The sequence below is a fragment of the Trematomus bernacchii genome, unplaced genomic scaffold, assembly GCF_902827165.1.
Source record: "Trematomus bernacchii unplaced genomic scaffold, fTreBer1.1, whole genome shotgun sequence".
Taxonomy (NCBI): Eukaryota; Metazoa; Chordata; class Actinopteri; order Perciformes; family Nototheniidae; genus Trematomus; species Trematomus bernacchii.
The window spans coordinates 2,834,420-2,852,158 of record NW_022987477.1 but is presented as its reverse complement, the minus strand read 5'-3'; the positions used below and the strand labels follow the sequence as shown (position 1 = coordinate 2,852,158).

Sequence of the window (17,739 nt, the reverse complement as noted above, 5' to 3'; positions counted from 1 at the left end):
AATGGAAGGGGCGGGGCTACGGTTGGGCGTTGCTGAAGAGATTAACTAGGTTTTTTTTTACGCTACAAGATAGGTCCCATTCCTTGTCAAAAATATTAAAATCTTCTTGAGCCTGTGGGGATTTTGCAGACCTATTTAGATAACGCAGAGAAGAGGGAGCTAGAGAGTTATTTTTTAGGAGCTTAGAAACATGCTCCAGACAGTGATGCTGAGACTGAGCTGGGATAGTATTGTGTAACAGACTGAAATAGCTGGCCAGCATCCTGCAGGAAAAGGTTCAAAAATTGGGCTTGCTATACATAGATATTTACTCTCCTAGGTGTGTTTGTAGACAAAAAGGGAGAGGGGAATGAGAGACATCTAAGCAGGGAAAGGGAGCAGAGAATAGTCTCTAGACAGTAGACTGGGTTGAGTCCACTAGAAAGGGAAAGGGAGTTTTCATTATTGAAAATGCATTTATATTCCTGGACAAGGGGGAAAGCTACTGCCTGCATTTGTTATACAGCTGCCAGTTTAACATATATAATTGATTTAGCCATGAATGCCAAAGCACACATGTATGTGACTGTGTAATGAAGTGGTGCAGTGGTGCAGCCCTGTAGCTTAAAGCCTGCTGTCTTAAAATAACTTACATTGCAACATATCAAAGGGTCAATGAAAGAAAAGGACATTGTGGTGTCTGAAAAATAGAGAGCCTTCCTGTGTAGTGTATAGATTATCACAAAAACTATCCAGCAAATGCATTCACATTTCTTGCAAACTATTAAGATAAACTGAAATATTAATAAGCTTAATGAAGTAGGAATTGCAAAAGAAAAAAGGATGTCATTGCCGGTGCGAGAGGAAACAGTATGCATTACTCGGTTCCTTCTTCCACGTACAAACAACAATATCAATGTTTCCACTTTTATTGTCAGGATACTTGCTTCATGTAAAATTTCAATACAGTAATGCATGTTCCGCCTGCCATCCTCCATGCGATTGGTTGGTTTTGTCATCATGTAGTACGTCTAGCCCACAGCGTACCGCAGCTGAGCGCTCAGACACACTCGCCGTTAAAAACAAAACCATGAAAACTGATTAAATTAACTACTAAAATATTTTTTTGTCATCTTTTTTTTGTTGTCCTTCTGAACAAAAACCATCCGCGTCACAGCTGTGGGGGCTCCACATCCTCCCAGAATGCATCACAGCAGCTCAGTTCAGTCCTCAGCTGAGCCCTCACACACAAAATAAAACAGATAGACAGGAGGATAGACGGGAGGACAGACGGGAGGACAGACGGGAGGACAGACGGGAGGACAGACGGGAGGACAGACGGGAGGACAGACGGGGGGACAGACGGGGGGACAGACGGGAGGACAGACGGGAGGACAGACGGGAGGACAGACGGGAAGACAGACGGGAGGACAGACGGGAGGACAGACGGGAGGACAGACGGGAGGACAGACGGGAGGACAGACAGGAGGACAGACGGGAGGACAGTCGAACAGGAAATCTGTCACCGCTGGCAGTCACATAGCAGCTCTCAGTCTCATCCAAGCTTCAACGGGAAGAAGGTCAATGGCTGGGGAAGGTGGGGGTGTGGAGACAGGTGAAGAAGAAGAGGGGAGGAGATGACACAGCAGACGAAACGTTCCCCCCCCCCCCCCCCAAAAAAAATCCAAGCCATCTTCTCTCGGCTGGTCTGATTAAGAAAACAGAAACAGGTTGGACTCCACCAAAGTGTCCGCTCCTCCTCCTTGTGTTTCACCCTGCAGGTGTTGCTCTAAAAGTCGTGTTCTAACACCGGGGAAATGTGTGTGTTATCTTGAAGAAGTGCTGACCTAACAGCCTGCTGCAGAGAAAGTGCCCTCTGTAGGTTGGGGGGGGGTTTGTTGCCTTGGACATCCCCACCACATCCCTCAGTACATTCTTTCAGATGGGCAGGGTGAGGGCTGTGTATGCGTATATATGTGTATGATTGTATATGTGTGTGTGTGGGAGGGGTGTCTCAGTAGCGGTGGGTCTGGTGGGAGTACTGCGGCGGCTGCTGGGAGGTCGAGGAGTATCCCATGCTGCTTTGGGGCAGTGATGTGCTTGGTCCAGGGTTCTGGTAGGCAGCGTGTGGATTGGAGCGCTGCAGGGAGGACGAAAACAAGAAGACATTAAAGAACACTCTTAGATTCGGTTTGCACAGGGTTCCTGCACTTTGTCCAAGGTCAAATTCAAGGACAAACATTGTCATGCCTTTTTCCAGCCCCTCACAACTGTGGTCAAATGCAAAAGTATATTTTGAATCAGAAACAGGTTTATTGCCAAGTAGGTTTACACAGACGAGGAATTGTCCTTGGTGTATATATAAACACAGTTAAAGATGATACATTGTAAGAAAAACAAAATAATATAAGAGAAATATAGATATACCCGAAAAATAATACGTACAGTATAATATGACTTAAATAAAAACAAAGTAATATGTATTTTCTATGATGTACATAGTTAATCGCAAATTAATTGCACATATTTTATCTGTTCTAAATGTACCTCAGAGGAATATTTTTCAAGTTTTTAATACTCTTATCAACATATGAGTGGACAAATATGCTTTATGCAAATGTTTGTTTATTATCATTGGAACAATGACAAATATTCTCCTGAATATTCTCAACACAACAACCTGGAACCTCTCTCTCTCTCTCTCTCTCTTCACTCTCTCCCAACCCTGTGTTCTTCTTTGCACTGAGCCAGTTGCTCAAACAAACAAGCCTGTTTACAGTTGTCAGCGAAATGCCGCTCCTGTCTTCATAACAGTCAAAGCATGAGACTGAAGTTCCCACCTAGGGTCAAAATAATGCGCTGTGATGTGCAGTCGACACGTTGGATGCGATCCGAATGATCTCACGCAGCCCCTCGTCCTCCACAATGTTAAGCTGTAGCCACCCATTTAGCTATCGCTGTTGTTGTCCAGGCGTCTCCCCGGCAAAGCGAGCGGCAGGTGCGGGGCTGTCGGCATCAGCTGTGGGCTTGGCTTGCTGTTTAAAACACCTTTTTTTGTATCCATATCTCTCGCTAGAATCTCCCACTATCCAACTAACAACAACAACAACAACGTCAAGCCTTTGGGCTCTGAAACCACGGGGCGGGCCGAGGACAAATACACATGCGTTAATCGCACGTTCAAATAATTAGTGGCGTTAACATTTTTTTGCGTTAACGCGTTATTAACAGCCCTAGTATTTTCTGTTGACGGAGAAGACCCCTACCTGGTAGTCTGAGTTCATGATGAGGCCACCTGAGGTAGTGGTGGGGGGGACGACTCGCACTTTCTTCAGAGGCGGGCCCTGGGTGTGGCTGTTGTCTTGGTTACCGGTGTGCCCCGCCCCATTTGTGTGGTTGTTCCCCTGTTGCTGCTGCTGGTTTTTCTAGTATAAAATGACAAAAGAACATTGGACTGCATGTGTTATTTTTTGACTGTCTTTATTACAATGATTCCATTTTGCATGTTTGGAAGGTAATGAATGCGCTTTGATTACATTTCTTACTTTCTCTGCTTTGTCCTCCGGCTCCTCCTCCGTCAGGAACTCCCTCTTGGGGTAGGGAATCTGGCAGCCTGCAAACACACTGGAGAAAACAGGCAGAGAGAATCGTCAAACATTCATTCAAAAAGGCTCCGAGCCAATTAGCTAAGGGACCAGTGGGGGGGCGGCATCCCTCGGGTCATGTGACTCGAGCCAAGGAGTCTGATACAGTGTGTGTGTGTGCTGTGTCTCACTCTGAAGTCGGCAGGGGCTCCTCTAAAAAGTAGGGGTCCTGCATGGCCTGCTCTGATGTGATTCTGCGGATGGGGTCCATGGTGAGCAGCTTCTGCAGCTTTAATGACACAGGAAGCCATTAATAGCGGCGGCATAATGACAAAGCATGCTCCATTGGTCATTGAGAACCAAACTTGATTGTATAGTGCATTTTAATTATGCAAATGACATGCAATCGCCCTAATTCAAGGCATTTTCACTCACCAAGTGGAATGCTTTGCTGTCTGGTTTCACTTTATGTTTTTCCATGTACTTTGTAAGGCTGCAGTTTGTGTATCTGTGATGGCAAAGAAACACATTTGCAGACTTTATTACACGGTTGTCTTTTTGCCAGCAGACATAGCTCTTTGCTTTGCTCTAACTCTTGTTTCTGATCTTAGTGAAAAGTAGGACAGTGCGACTGTGCTCACTCACGTGTTCCTCCTAAAGTCTTTCATCAGCGTGGAGTGTTCTGGCATCTTTTTGATGTCCTCCCAGTCTTTATCTGTCAAATGAAGGAAAGACAGGATTACACCATGTCACACCCTCCCTCCTCCCTCCTCCCTTCAGATTATTTAGGTTGCCGGGTCTGGATTGCAATCTTTTTAATGCTTACGATTTACCCACAACAATCCCCTTGTTACATCAAAAGCATCTTGAGTTTTGTTTTTGACTCACAGGGTAAGATCTGTTTCTGACATCTGCATGCTTTTTTTTACAATTTAAATGTTCTCTGATTTGAAAGGCTTAATTGCCCTGCAGAATCAAAACAATAACCATCAGAAAGAGAAGTGAATTACACAACTAGAGCAGCAGAGAGGGTAGAAGGAACATATCAGCAGCAGCTTAAGTGAACTGGAAGATATAGGCCCAAATGCAACGCTGCAAGGAGAAGTTTGTGATTTGGCTTCAGATATCTTGTCAGTGGAGTGGTTTTCAGAGCCAACAGAACTGCCTTAAGAAAAAAGAACAGGCAAATAATCTGCCTCTGCTAGGAATGGAGAAATGTCCTTTCACATAATTTACTATTAAAAAGGAACCTGTAACACTTTGGTATGCTAGCATTTGCAATATAGCGAGAATATCAGTATGTAATTAACTAATTTTCCGTTTTTTTCCTGAGTATTTCCCTTCTTAAGTCCGGCAGCAGTTGCCCCTCACCTGCAGGGAAGCCCATGACGTTGAAGATGCGGTCGAGTTGGTCGTGATGGTAGGGGTTACTGGTCTTGATGTCCTCCTGGCGACAGTGGAATATGGGCTCAGACGTCAGCAGCTCTGCAAAGATGCAGCCAATCGCCCAGATATCTGAAGAAAAGAAAGAGCAATTCAATATAATTTCACTTGTGGCTGTAAGTGTGGGAAGAGGTGCAGATGGATGGTGTTGCACACATCTCACCGATGGCTTTGGTGTAGTGCCGAGCCCCCAGCAGCAGTTCAGGTGCTCGGTACCAGAAGGTGACCACCACAGGGTCCAGATCGGCTAAAGGCTTCAGCGGTGAATTGAAGAGGCGGGCAAACCCCATGTCCGCTGCACAACACACATTACAGTCAGTAAAGTAAAAGTGAACTAAAATGATACATTATTTTTAATAAAACAGCAGACATTGTACACACCAATCTTTACTCTGCCCCTCTCTGGCCCTTCTCCCATCACTAAAATGTTAGCTGGTTTCTGTGGAAAAGAGAGATACAACATTGACTTCAACAATGCAGATATTTTGAACATTTACAGAGAAAAAGAGCTCATGCTTTCACTAATACCATAATTAAAAGATGAGCTTTATAGCTACTACTAGCATATAGTGTTGATCCTGGTTTGGTTAAGGAGACTGAATGAAATGCTTCTTCAGATGCTACAGTACTGCATGTGGTGTGTGGTTAGTCCGGCAGTGGCTCAGTCAGTAGGGGCTTGGACAGACCTAAATATGGAGTGTGGACTGCTACTTGAAGAGGTCCCAGTTCACCTCCTGGGCCCTGCCGTGGTGCCCTTGAGCAAGGCACCGGACACCCCCCTTCCCCCCCCACTCCCATTGCTCCCTGGGCGCTGTACAATAGCTGCCCACTGCTCCTAGTACTAGACTCTTGGTACTAGGATGGGTTAAATGCAGAGAACAAATGTCACTGTGTGTGCGGTGTGCTCTGCATGTGTGACCATTAAAGAGGGGTTCATCCCTCCCAATTCTTCTTCTAATTGAAACCCTGTGTTGCTGCCCTCTCGTGGACATAACATGCACCTACAGCCCACAGGAGAGCAGGCTTACCTCTTCAATCTCACTTTGGTAAAATATGTTAAAACCTGAGGGAATTTATTCTTGAATACTTTTTTTGATGAACAAAATACAGAACCAGTGAGAAAGCTTGAAAAGCCAAGCTGGACAGTTCTCTTCAGAACACATTATCTACAAAAATGGAAATAAGTTTCAGTTTTTAAGTAAAGAAAACGTGAATTAAAACAACTAGAGAGGGTGTTTAAATGAAAATGCATACTAATCTTGGTTAAATGTGGTAAAATGTCTTCATTAATCACAATAACATTTAAGATGTGTAAAATAAGGCAGTTAGGAACAATAACTCAACACATGCACATTTATACAACACCAGATGGCCGCTTCTCTACCCTGTAACAATGTTCCAGTCTTTCATCAACTGCTGTGTTGTTTTCCCTTCTTCCAAAATATTTTCCCTCCCTCTATGCCCTCCTCAATTCTCTTACGAGGTCTCTGTGGAGGACCCAGTTGGCGTGCAGGTAATGGATGCCGTCCAGGATCTGGTAGAGCAGAGACTTCACCATTCCTCTGGGCAGCTGCAGGGGCTTCTTGTTGGCCTTGGACGCTCTGTGGAACTTAATGATGTGCTACAGAAAGACAAGATAACAGTCATTAAAGTGGGGGATTTTCCATATTTGCATGGTCCCAAATGTAAGTGTATGCTACAGGCAAGATGAGGCTGATGTTTGCTGCATGTGTTTCCACTTCTTCGGGGGGGGGGGAATGTGAGTGTTGCAGCTATGTGGCAGAGAAAGGCTCTTTAACTCAGTTCTGATTCCCCGCCAAGTGTAACCAACAAATTCTGCTTGTTATGCGTTTTAATGAGATTTAGCAACGGGGGGGGGGGAGCCTCGCTGCGGGGAAGCAGTGTGTGGACCTCTTTCACCTGTCAGATGCTGTTAAAACAAATTTAAATAATTGGTTTTAAACGGCACAATAATAATGACGATCGTCCGTTCTGCGATTCTCCAGAACACACAGATGGCCAGTCCGCCCCTGTGTAGCATATTATTTTCGATGAGAGATGAGCAGATCGCCACTGGACTTTCAACTAAAGACACAGCCACGCAAAAACTGCGGCATTTGTACAGCTCCTTATGGGTAGCCTACTGCAATTTGTGAAGTGCGGGCGCGCTCGGCAGCACTAGGAAAGCAGCAGCAAGTCGACTGGAGTTAAAGAGAGCGGGGCTGCGTTGCGTGCATGGCTTCCTTCTGCAGGTAACGGGGAGACGCGCTCTGACGGCGGTCTCGTTCAGGATCCGAAAATACAATTAAAATATTTTGCACACTTATTCCACTTATTCCTAGTGTGCCACTGGTTACGGTGGCACACGTGCCAGGGGTTGCCGACCCCTGGACTAAACTATTAAAGACATTATTAAAACGTAATTATATCCAAACTATGCATTCCCGCTCATGGTGGCATATTCAATGAACAATATTGCATTATATTTTTGGGACGCACAATGATATCAACATGCCATTTGTATAGGCTTTAAAATGATATATCGGCATCGGCAGAACTGAATATTTAATCTAATAAGAGGAGGTGTATATGCGCACATGAAAAGAACAGTTGACAAAGCAATGCAAATTCATAAAAGCAAATGTTGTGGTGGAAGTTTTATTTATATTATTGGTTTTGCTTTCATTAATTGTCCGAGGAGAGTATCGTTCATGTCTATTCAACTTTCAGGAGAGATTTTTCTGTAATTAGGTGGGAAAAAATATGTGCATTAATTGTCTGCAATAGGGCAAACATGGGTGGAAACATATATGTAATATCATGCATCCCTTGTATGTCATGCAGCTGGTGTGTGTTGTGTGTATGTGTGTGTGTGTGCGTGTGCGTGTGCGTGTGTGTGACTTACCCAGAGGTCATGTTCGGCATAGTCAAAGAGCAGCCAGACTTTTCGGTCTGCGTGTGACAGGAACACCTTCTGCAGGGAGATGACGTTGGGATGCTTCAGCTCCCGCAGCAGCTGCAACACACAGATCCACTTAGAGGACATACACACACTCTCATGGTAGAAAACACGAATTACAAAAAGCCTATTTGTGCTAGATAATGCTTCCAGTGACTAAAAGTGGGGAATGTACTGTGAGTGGACACAATATCACCTGTACAACTTAATGCAAGACAATAAAATATTGTCTCTTCCCAAGAATGTCAATTTTCTTCTTCTGTGGTCCTGTTTCACGTTTGTTGTTTACCTGACTATAGCTACTTTGTGGAGGTTATTAATTAAGCCACCTATGCAGGGCATGAGTGTGCTGAACAGAGACCAAGCAAAGGGACAAAGTAAGCCTTACTGCGATCTCTCTGCAGGCTGACATGGAGATGCCGGTGCCTTCAATCTGCTTGAGGGCGTAGTCCTTATCATCCTTCCTGCAAACAGAAAGAGAGGCAGAGCAACATCAACACCAGACCAGACTGTGGCCCCTGAGAGCCGACTGCACAGAAACATGAAGGGGGGAGAAGAGGCCGAGCTGCATTACATCCACATTTGTGTAATCTAGCTCACCTCTGAGGCTCAAACAAAACAAGGGGAGAGGAAACAGGCGCTGTATGGCAGCCAGCGAGGGTCAAACCGAGCACTGGGACTAGCTCGGATTTGAGTGAATCGGTTATAACCCCTCCCTCCTCCTGGCCTAAATCATCTTATGCTTTGTGCTTCTTTGGGCTCCATCCAAATGCTGCAGCTCACAGAGTCTCATAAAAAGCAGCCTCCTAAAGCCAACACTCACATCTTTAAACACTTTGGGGCTCTTCTGTGTGCTCGAGCTATGGAAATGGGCCTAGTCCAGCTCTGATCCAGACACAGTTAAGACGGTTTATACGGCTTGTTTTCTTAAGGTGTAAGGTGCTGATCATGAACCAATTAGTATAGAAAGTTTGAGTGCAGCCAGGGACTTGTGTTGCACATCATTTCCCATCCTTCCCTCTTATCGTAACGTCATCTCTCACAATTTAATCAAAAAAAAAAAGAAAAAAGGAATGAATATAGACGAAGGTTATGGGCACAAAAGGGCCACTTGACAATGTTAAAAAGTGCCTCTACATGCATCGGCTGCATCCTAAATTCACCACATCAACGGCAAATGCTCTGATTTACTCATTCAAATATTGCCTATGATTGTGCAAAGGAACAGGTCAAAATAGATGCTTCATAACCATCACTTATTTGCTTTATTTCTTTACGTCTTATCTATACTTATGTTGCATTGTTGGAGGAGGCTGGGTCGTAAGATTCTGATTTGCATTGCCATAACTGAAGCTACTGTGCATATGAAAATAAAGCCTCTGAATCTTTGAATTTAATCTTGAATCACAGAAAAGGGAAGCCACAATCACAATAGTGAAGCATTTGCTATACACAACAGGAAGCTCCAGACAATAAAGGGTAATTGCATTAAATCGCCCCCTTATTTCTATATAAAAATATTGCATATGAGGAAAATATAGATATTAAATGCATTTCGATGAATACAGGGCGCTGGAAAGGGTTTCTTGAGTGTTTCTGCGTACATTTTGTAAGATTTTCCATATTTCATGATCACAAATATAAGTTTATGCTACAGGCAAGTTGAGGCTAATGTTTGTAGCATGTGTTTCCACTTCTTCAGAGGGGGAATGTGAGTGTTGCAGCTCTGTGGCAGAGAATGGCTCTTTAACTCAGTTCTGATACACCGCCAAGTGAAACGCAGCAGAGCTTTTACCAACAAATTCTTCTTCGTTTTAATGAGATTTAGCAATGAATAATTAGAACCAGTTTAAGTTTGCTTCTTTACAACTGCGTGATAGTGAATGTGAGTTTAAGTGTAAAGATATTTACTTTGAAAAAGACCATTTATTTCTATTCTGTTATTTCTTGCACTATTTATGATGCATTGTTGGAGGACGCTCGGATTTATTGCTGTGTATATGACAATAAGGCCTTTTCATATTTAATTGAGTCTTGAATCACAGAAAAGGAAAGATCACAATAGTGAAGCATATGTTTGTGTTTTTATGCACAAAGGGACTCATTAGCATCCAGAAACTAAAGGGTTATTGCATTAAATGTCCCTTTAATTATTTAAATATTGCATACGAGGAAAATAGTAGTAATTCAATGTTTTAAAAAAAACAACAACAATAAAAACAGTGCACGAAGAAACTGAGTAGGAATTAAATAGTGCAAGATTATGATGCAAGACCAATGTACAAGTAAAGGGTTATTGCCATAAATATCCCCATATGTCTTTATATATTGCATACGAGGAATATAGCAGACATTAACTGTATTTAGGAGAGGGAGGGGGGGTAGAGGCCTGCTCTTCCACTCACCCATCTTTTCTCTTCGCCTTGTAAACATGACCGTAGGTGCCTCTTCCCACTTTGCAGCCCTCGTACTCAAACAGGTCCTCGACGCGCTCTCTTTCGCCGGTCAGCTTCACTTTAAAATCATAGTCCATTTTCCCCACAGTTTGTGCTATAGGTGTATTCTCCTTCCCTTTTTAAAGCGTCGCTTTTGGGAGGCAACTAGGCTACAACCGCGAGCTCGGTTCAGTAGATTTCTCTCGTCCGCAGCCCAGCTTCAGCATGGAGTTTTCCGGTCAAATTGTTCCTACCGGAGGGGATGCACGGTGTTGGGTGAGAATCCAAGTTGGAAAAAACGAGACTGAAATGTTTTCCTTTCTCTTGTTGCTGCGTTTCCCTCAGCCGGTATCTGGAGAGACTTCACTCTGTACGGCACTGTCGCAAAACTGTCGTGAAGACAAACCCTGCAAACGCAGCAGAGAAAGAGCTAAAGAAGATGTTTATCAGAATCACATCATAAACAACTTTATCCGGAGGGGGGATTTCTATTAAAACAGCAAAAGTTAAGAGCCTAAAATAGCAAAATATTAATCAAGAGGCATGCATACAATATTAAAGATAAAAACAGAAATTACACAAATTGCAATTTACAAAAAGTCACTTCCAGATGGACAAAAAAAGTAACTGTATTTTATATAATACTTATAGTCATTGTTGTTACAATCCGTGTACCCATTTTTTAACAAAACAAGATGAGACATGTTTGGCAGTTGCTGCGTTACATAGGAACCAATCTACCCAGGGAGGTTGGGTTTGACGGACGTGTTTAGTGTAGCACCACTGGTCCCATCTTGGTTGAGAGAGAAGGGACAGCAAAGCAAACCGTCCATATTATCGCTGCTTTGTCAGGTAGTAAATTCTTTTTGACATCATTGACATCTCTTCTAAAACAATGCTATGGTTGAGTGTTATGCTCCGTTTACATTGACTTGTTAATTAAACAGTTTGTCACATTTATATCTTAGGAGTTATTCTGCTGTCCGCTAACATTAGATGAGCTAAAATGCTACATTCGTTTAGCATCTAAACCGTTGCGCATTTAAACGTCTGGAATGTGGAAGTGTCTACAAAACTGTCTGTTGTCTTTGCGTAGTTTGTCATGGCCAGGCATGGCCGTTTTGATTTCTATTTATGTCATACAGCTGACTACATTCTTTGTCTTCTTTGCCCTGCGTTTACTTGGACGAGACCTCCGTTTAGTTTTATCATGGCCCGCCTTAGCAGAGCAGTGATTGGACGCTGAGCCTGTCCGTCATTAACACTAGGCCTGTGATTGGTGGCTAACCAGGATGACAACGCCAGTTTTGTTGCTTTATTCCCCTGCTTTCAACATGGCCTTCCGTAGCTGCTGTTGTAACTTGGCTAACATTAGCTCTCATGAAGACTACGTTGTTAAATGGATCTTTATTGGCTGTTCCTTACAGTGAATGAAGGAGAATTTATCCACATACTACGTTGTCCGTGCTAAACATTAGCAAGATTACTGTAGCCTTCCTCACTCCCTTGCTGGTGGAGTCTTTCGATAGAAAATGGATGTCGTCCTCGGCTAGAAATTAGTCAGGAGTGAATAATAGAATGGCTAAGTTATTAAAACAACGCCTATCTGCATTCAATGTTAGCTATAATATTTAGTTAACAAGGTGAAAGATATAGAACTCAGATAAACATTATATTCTTTATCTTTCCAAAAGATACCCAAATAGTAATTTGCCTCAACAATATATTATAATCACATAGGACCATGTCCACTTCCTCAGTGGAATTGCAGAGGCTTAACATGTGAATTCAGCCCTTATTTTATGATGCTATGTGGAATACTATAGTGGGCATTCCAGGCCTTACTGACAATCCCTTCTGTCTGCCAGCACTTTTCACGGTGATGGACCCTCCTGGTGGGGGAGATGAACGGCGTAGGCAAGCAGAGCGTCTTCGTCGGGAGGAGGCATACTATCACTTCATTAATGACTTGAATGAAGAGGAGTACCGCCTAATGAGAGACAGCAACCTGCTGGGCACACCTGGTGAGGAGGGACACATGTTGTTATGTCATGTTAGATTACATGCTTTTATCAAGCAGATAACAAAGAATACAATATGTGACTGTTTGATATCATAATCTGCTCTCACAATAGGACAGTTATTCTTGGCACTTTGCTGTTGACAGCACATGACACCCCGCATGTTCATATGTTTCACAGGGGAGGTGACTGCTGAGGAGCTTCGACACCGCCTTGATGGCGCAAAAGAGCGCATGTCGTCTCAGCCCCTCACTGAGCAGCGTCCGCAGGCTGCTGATGCTGGAGAGCAGCAGGGCAGCAGCGGTGACAGAGAGGAGAGAGGGCCTGGAGGGAGACGAGGAGCAGGTAGGGAGGAGGAATTTAGTTTTATCTGATCTTTGTTATCTTGCTTTCCCTATTATTAATCCAATATGACTTGAGTTTGATCAGTATTGATTAACAAAGAAGCCAACAAACATCACATAATAATCTTGCAAGATTTGAAATCAAGTTGTCAGCAGGAAATATCAATAGCTCTGTAAGGGTTTCCCAATACAGGAGAACTGATTTTTGGATTTTTTTGTTTACAGTCTTACCCATATATATTTTTTTACAGGGGGCACAGAGCCTGGAGCAGAAACGTCTAACGGTGACTCATTACTGGAGTGGCTTAACACTTTCAGACGCACTGGTAATGCTACTCGCAGTGGGCAGAGTGGCAACCAGACATGGCGTGCCGTCAGCCGGACCAACCCCAACAGTGGAGAATTCCGCTTTAGCCTGGAGATCAACATTAACCATGATCAGCCAGAGCCGGGGGAGCATAATGATGCTACGGACTCTGCAGAGCTGCCAGTGACTGCCCCAAACACAACCTCACCCTCCATACGCACTGCTTCTACTTTCTCCCACTTTCGCCCTTTATCCACACCTAGGCTAGTCCCGTACAACAACCCCCGCCCAGCCCTCAGTCGGAGGATTCAGACACGCCGTACACGCAGCAGCGCTACCACTCTTTCCATGATTCCCTCTTCACTTCCTGCACCAGCTGCCCCCCCAGCGGCTGCTCAGAGGAGAAGTGCCACTTTGCACTCTTTAGCCCCTCCCCCTAGTGTTCCCAACCCTCCTCTTGATCAAACTACACATTTGCAACATCAAGGGGTGAATGCAGAGGTAGAGCAGGCCAGTGATGGTATGTCTGCTTCTATAGACTGTCCCCGTGTGTCACCGCTGGCAGGGTCTCCAGCAGATGGACACGAATCCCGTGGCAGTAGGACTCGTTCACGTGGCCGTGCACGCAGAGCTGCAGCAGGGAGCGGGGTTTCTCCACGCTTGTCGAGGCGCAGCCGTTCCCCCTTGCATAGAATACCTGTTGCCGGTAACACTCTACCATTAAGCAGTGGAGTCAGTGGCTCCAGCATCCACACTGCTGAGCCAGGCAGTGGCACAAGCTCTGTTTCCGTGGAGACTGTGGCAGAACCTGCAGTTCTATCTGAGCCAGCTGCAGAAACAGGAGAACGTGAAAGTGAATCGCATGCAGCGGGAGCTGGAAGTTCAGCGGTGCGACGTCACCCCACCATCATGTTGGACCTGCAGGTTAGAAGGATCCGACCTGGTGAAAACCGCGATCGGGACAGCATCGCCAGCAGAACGCGTTCCCGCGCCAGGGTGGCTGAGAATACTGTCACATTTGAGAGTGACAGTGGTGGATTCAGGCGCACCATCTCCCGCTCCGAGCGAGCGGGGATCCGCACCTATGTGAGCACTATCCGGATTCCTCTGAGGCGCATCAGTGAGACGGGCCTGGGGGAGCCTAACTCCACCGCCCTGCGCTCCATCCTGCGCCAGATCATGACCGGATTTGGGGAGCTGAGTTCCCTAATGGAGACAGAGGCAGATTCTGAAACTGTTGCACCTAGCCATGCAGATGCTAGTGTTACCAATAGTAGCACCGGTCCAGCTACTCGTTTACATACGAATGAGAGCGTAGCTGGCCAGGTTGGTACAGGTGGGGTGGATCAGGAAAGGGTGGGGCAGGTGGGAAGTGAGGAGGAACAGGGTGGGCAGGCCAGGCTGGGAGCAGCGGTAGTGAGCCCCACAGAGGGACGAGCGACCAGCAGAGACACCAACAACCTGGTAGAAAACGGTACTCTACCCATCCTGAGGCTGGCGCACTTCTTCTTGCTCAATGACGAGGAGGATGACGAACATCCTAGGGGCCTGACCAAAGAGCAGATTGACAATCTAGTCACACGCACCTATGGTCAGGCCAACCTGGAGGGGGAGATAGGTAGAGCGTGCAGTGTTTGCATCAATGAGTATGCCCAGGGCAACAAGCTGCGGCGCCTGCCCTGCTCCCATGAGTTTCACATCCACTGCATCGACCGCTGGCTCTCTGAAAACAACACCTGCCCCATCTGCAGGCAGCCCATCCTCGCAGTGCATCATGACTGACCTATTTGCTCACAAACAACTATCAAGTTCCTGGCTGGCTGAACCGAGCAGACCCAAGTGGGCTTTGCATGTACATAGCGCTTTCATGGTTACTTTTCTTTGAAAATATCAATTGTGTTTGAAGTGGGGAAGGTTGAACCAAAAGTGCAGAAAAAAAGAAACTATAAATGCAGAGAATTAACAAAACTTTATTTTTTTAGACTTTGTTTTCAGCAACTTCTTACTGTTTTAAGTTAATCTTCCTATGACCTATGTTTATCTGGTCTCTGTCACAAAGCTTAAGACGCCCGTGTCAATGGATGGCATTAATGCTTAAGGAGCTCCTGTAGCCGCTGCTGACTAGTCTCACTTTAATGTCTGAAACATGTGACGTCTCTTTGTCACAACTGGTCTCCACAAAACACTTCTAGATTTGATTTATTCCGTATAAGCTGTAAATAACTCGACACTGCTTGTATTTAAGAGTTTTAAAGCAAGCCGCTCCTCACATGACAACTGTTTAAAATGGAAGCAGAAACCTTTTTTCTTTAAGTCACCATTTTAAAGCTTCGGCCTCCATTTGAAGGTGACCCTTTACAGCTGGTTAAGAAACGTATGAGTTTTTGGGATGTGTATGAGCTATATATTTCAGTTTGAAATAAGTTTTATTCTGTATGTTTAGTAATATTTGTTTAAGCCCGTTCGATACACTTATTCTATATAATTGCAATACAGATTTCATCCATAGAAGTCAGTCACTAAAATGTTGGAGTCATTAACATTATCAATGTGAGCAGCACAATTTAAATGAAATGCAGAAGGCATGTGATAATCAGGAATTCAGAGATGTAAAATGTAGTAGGAGTTGTGCAATACAGAGAGAAGAGACAGTATTCTTTGTTTTGCTGTTCATTGTTGTTTACATTGTAATGCCTGATTATCATCTACACTTAAAAACAAAGTCTTGTTTACCCTGAAATCAATGTTTCTTCTTGGTTCCTGTTGCTGTTTCATACCTGACCCATGGACCGGTGTAATTGAAATTGCATCGAGTACTTGATACATCTATTGAGCAAAAACTCCGATCATGGTATGAAAGAAAGTCGATTTTTCTAGTGTTTTGCAAAATCTCAGATCATTTGGGATGAGATAGGCGCTGGAAAATAATTTTAACTTTAGATTTGGCTCAAAATTAAATGTTCTGCTGGAGTGCAACACCTGAATAAGGCAGTGTTAGTAATGTGATTTCTGTACACTCTTTACAGTTGGTCTACATTACATGCACACATTTTGGCATTAATGTAGCACAGGTGAATTATTTAGCTCAATCTCCTAGTCTTTGTGTTATCACCAGGGTCCTTTTGCACATCAATAACAGTACACAGGAAATACTACATCTCTGCAGTTCACATGTCACTACGACTCTAGGAATGATTCAGCTGTATGTAAGAATGAGAGGTGAGTATGTGTATGATTTAATTGTGTGTGTGTGCATGTAAGTTTGTTTGTGTTTTGAAGGAAAGGCCAGTGTCCCAGTAAACCCAGATTCTCTATAGGCTTTTGTTCCACTTTACAAACATTAGGTTGGGGCCATTGAAGTGAATAGTTATTCTGTTCCTATTTAATAAGATGGAAATCAACTTTTGAAATATGTATTATGTTACAATGTGATGAGAGTAAACAGTTAAGATAAATATGTTACTATGTAATACAATGAAGACATGGGTTTTCTTCTCTTCTCCTTGACAATGAAATAAAATGCAGCTTTGTTATGCTTGGACATCTGGTTTAAATGAGTATACTGTTTGTGCACACGACCCTTATCAACGGCTAACCACTCGAGCTACCAACGGGCTATTTGGATTGATCCATTTTGTTTTTACAAATCTGTTATACAATTGAACAAAGGGCAAGTGGATGATACTGTGCACTTAATTGTAAAAATGTACGTTTTGGTGGCTTGAATTGATATTGCCGTTAAACTGTCTACGATGGGGTGAGTTGTAACCTAACGGTTTTACGTTGGCACTCTCTCTTGTCCACCATGTTTAAGTAAACTGCAGTAGTTTGATAATTGTTGAATTAAGAAATAATTCATAGCTCATTTTAAAAAGGACAAGTTTAATGTCTAAACAAAATGTATCCCTCGTTCAATACTCACCACATTGACTGACTAGTTACGTGCTAACATAGCTAGTTAGCTATTATTAGCAAACTATAGCTAATAGCTTATAATAGCAAACTTAAGTTAACTAACATTAGCTAGATTTTGCAGTGTAGTGTGTCGCTTAGTGTTTATTTGACTGAGTCAATTAAATTACCTAGGACTTTTCTCTAACAAAAAGTTATAGGTACTACTGTTAAACTAGATTGTGTTAACGGTCATCCCCTTTGTGCTAAATGATCAATTGAGCAACTGTAAAATAAACCTCTTTTTCTTAGCCATATTTCCATATCGTCCAAAGCAGTTTATTCCATATAAAGGTCAATACGAGAGTATTTCACGATTTATTTTTCATACGTTATCCATTTTTATAGAGTGATAAAATACAATTTAATTGACATCAGTTGTACTTCAATCTCTGTACCCAGAGGCCAGTACGCGCGTTCGCATCTGATCATACGATGCGCGCCCCCGTGGCTCAATTGAATGAATTGAATGGGAAACAAAACTATAAACAAGCCACAGAGCACATGAGCGGAAGTGTGACAGTTGATCTTTCAAAATAAAGATTTCAGATCAGACGCAGGGCAACTAGTGATTTGGTAATGCAATTAGAAAAGGTTACAAATCATCATTACAATTTCCTCTACTATGACCGGTTAAGCTTTTAAGCCTAACCCTGGCATTGTTTTTGCTAACCTATGTTTGTTTTAATAAGGGTAACTTTAACTTTAATGAATGT

At 43.6% G+C, this 17,739-nt stretch overlaps 2 protein-coding genes across 2 annotated transcripts; one reads left to right on the top strand and one right to left on the bottom strand.

Moving 5' to 3' along the window:
* Window positions 1-892: 892 nt before the first annotated feature.
* On the bottom strand, window positions 893-10,788 carry cdk8 (cyclin-dependent kinase 8). The gene is made up of 13 exons (XM_034149474.1): window positions 10,371-10,788; window positions 8,354-8,429; window positions 7,912-8,022; window positions 6,487-6,627; window positions 5,388-5,445; window positions 5,170-5,301; window positions 4,935-5,078; window positions 4,209-4,278; window positions 3,999-4,071; window positions 3,755-3,852; window positions 3,516-3,603; window positions 3,246-3,404; window positions 893-2,119 (listed from the first exon to the last, which is right to left on the bottom strand). The coding sequence occupies exons 1-13, from the start codon at window positions 10,496-10,498 to the stop codon at window positions 1,994-1,996; spliced, it is 1,404 nt and encodes a 467-aa protein (XP_034005365.1). The 5' UTR covers window positions 10,499-10,788; the 3' UTR covers window positions 893-1,993.
* Window positions 10,789-11,145: 357 nt separating this feature from the next.
* rnf6 (ring finger protein (C3H2C3 type) 6) lies at window positions 11,146-16,613 on the top strand. Its single transcript, XM_034147973.1, has 4 exons — window positions 11,146-11,252; window positions 12,269-12,424; window positions 12,602-12,766; window positions 13,017-16,613. Exons 2-4 carry the CDS (start codon window positions 12,283-12,285, stop codon window positions 14,852-14,854), a joined length of 2,145 nt encoding a protein of 714 aa, XP_034003864.1. The 5' UTR covers window positions 11,146-11,252; window positions 12,269-12,282; the 3' UTR covers window positions 14,855-16,613.
* Window positions 16,614-17,739: the final 1,126 nt, after the last annotated feature.